Source organism: Charadrius vociferus, unplaced genomic scaffold (genome assembly GCF_000708025.1).
Source record: "Charadrius vociferus isolate BGI_N301 unplaced genomic scaffold, ASM70802v2 scaffold277, whole genome shotgun sequence".
NCBI classification, from domain to species: domain Eukaryota; kingdom Metazoa; phylum Chordata; class Aves; order Charadriiformes; family Charadriidae; genus Charadrius; species Charadrius vociferus.
This window is the reverse complement of record NW_009649183.1, coordinates 1-561: the sequence shown is the minus strand read 5'-3', so window position 1 is coordinate 561 and position 561 is coordinate 1. Positions and strand designations below refer to the sequence as shown.

General features: G+C 62.6%; 1 protein-coding gene across 1 annotated transcript in view; it reads left to right on the top strand.

Moving 5' to 3' along the window:
• Window positions 1-487, top strand: part of TBRG4 (transforming growth factor beta regulator 4) — a 14,120-nt gene extending 13,633 nt beyond the window's left edge. Inside the window, exon 10 of the mRNA XM_009888672.1 lies at window positions 386-487. Within this exon, the coding sequence (XP_009886974.1) occupies window positions 386-487 (102 nt within the window). The remainder of the gene's footprint in view (window positions 1-385) is intronic.
• Window positions 488-561: the final 74 nt, after the last annotated feature.

Genomic DNA, 561 nt, shown 5'->3' with positions numbered 1-561 from the left:
GGTTTGGTGCAACACGGCTGCCGGTGCTTCGTGCCATCCCGGCTGCTCACAGAAGCCCCGTTGTTCAGCGGTGGTGACGCGGGCTAATTTGGGGGACAGTCCTTAATTGTCTGCGTTTCGGTCCCTTGGGTGCCGATGTGGCACCGCCGGGCGGGAGCGAAGGGTGCCATCCCCCGCAGCCTCGTCAAATTCGGTGCCCTCCTCTGCCGTGGTGGGGACCGGCCCAAGGGCTGCCACAGCGACGTCTGTGCTCCACAGGCCCCGTGTCCCTGGCGTGGGACGTGGGGGATCAAGAGAGGTTACGGACACTCCTCGGGGGTACGTAGGAATACGTTGTGCGTCTCCGGGCTCTGATGGCATCTCCTCTCCCTCCCCAACGCTGCAGGTTCCCCACTACGAGTTCCTGGACCTGAAGCTGGAACGGCAGCGGACATCCTACCTCAAAGACAAGCTCAACAAGGCCATGGCCAAAGAGATGGCGAGCTAAAACCGCGCGCCGCTCTGCCCGACCTCTCCGGCAACAACGCCCGGCTGTGTGAAAAACCTGTTCGAATAAACCCA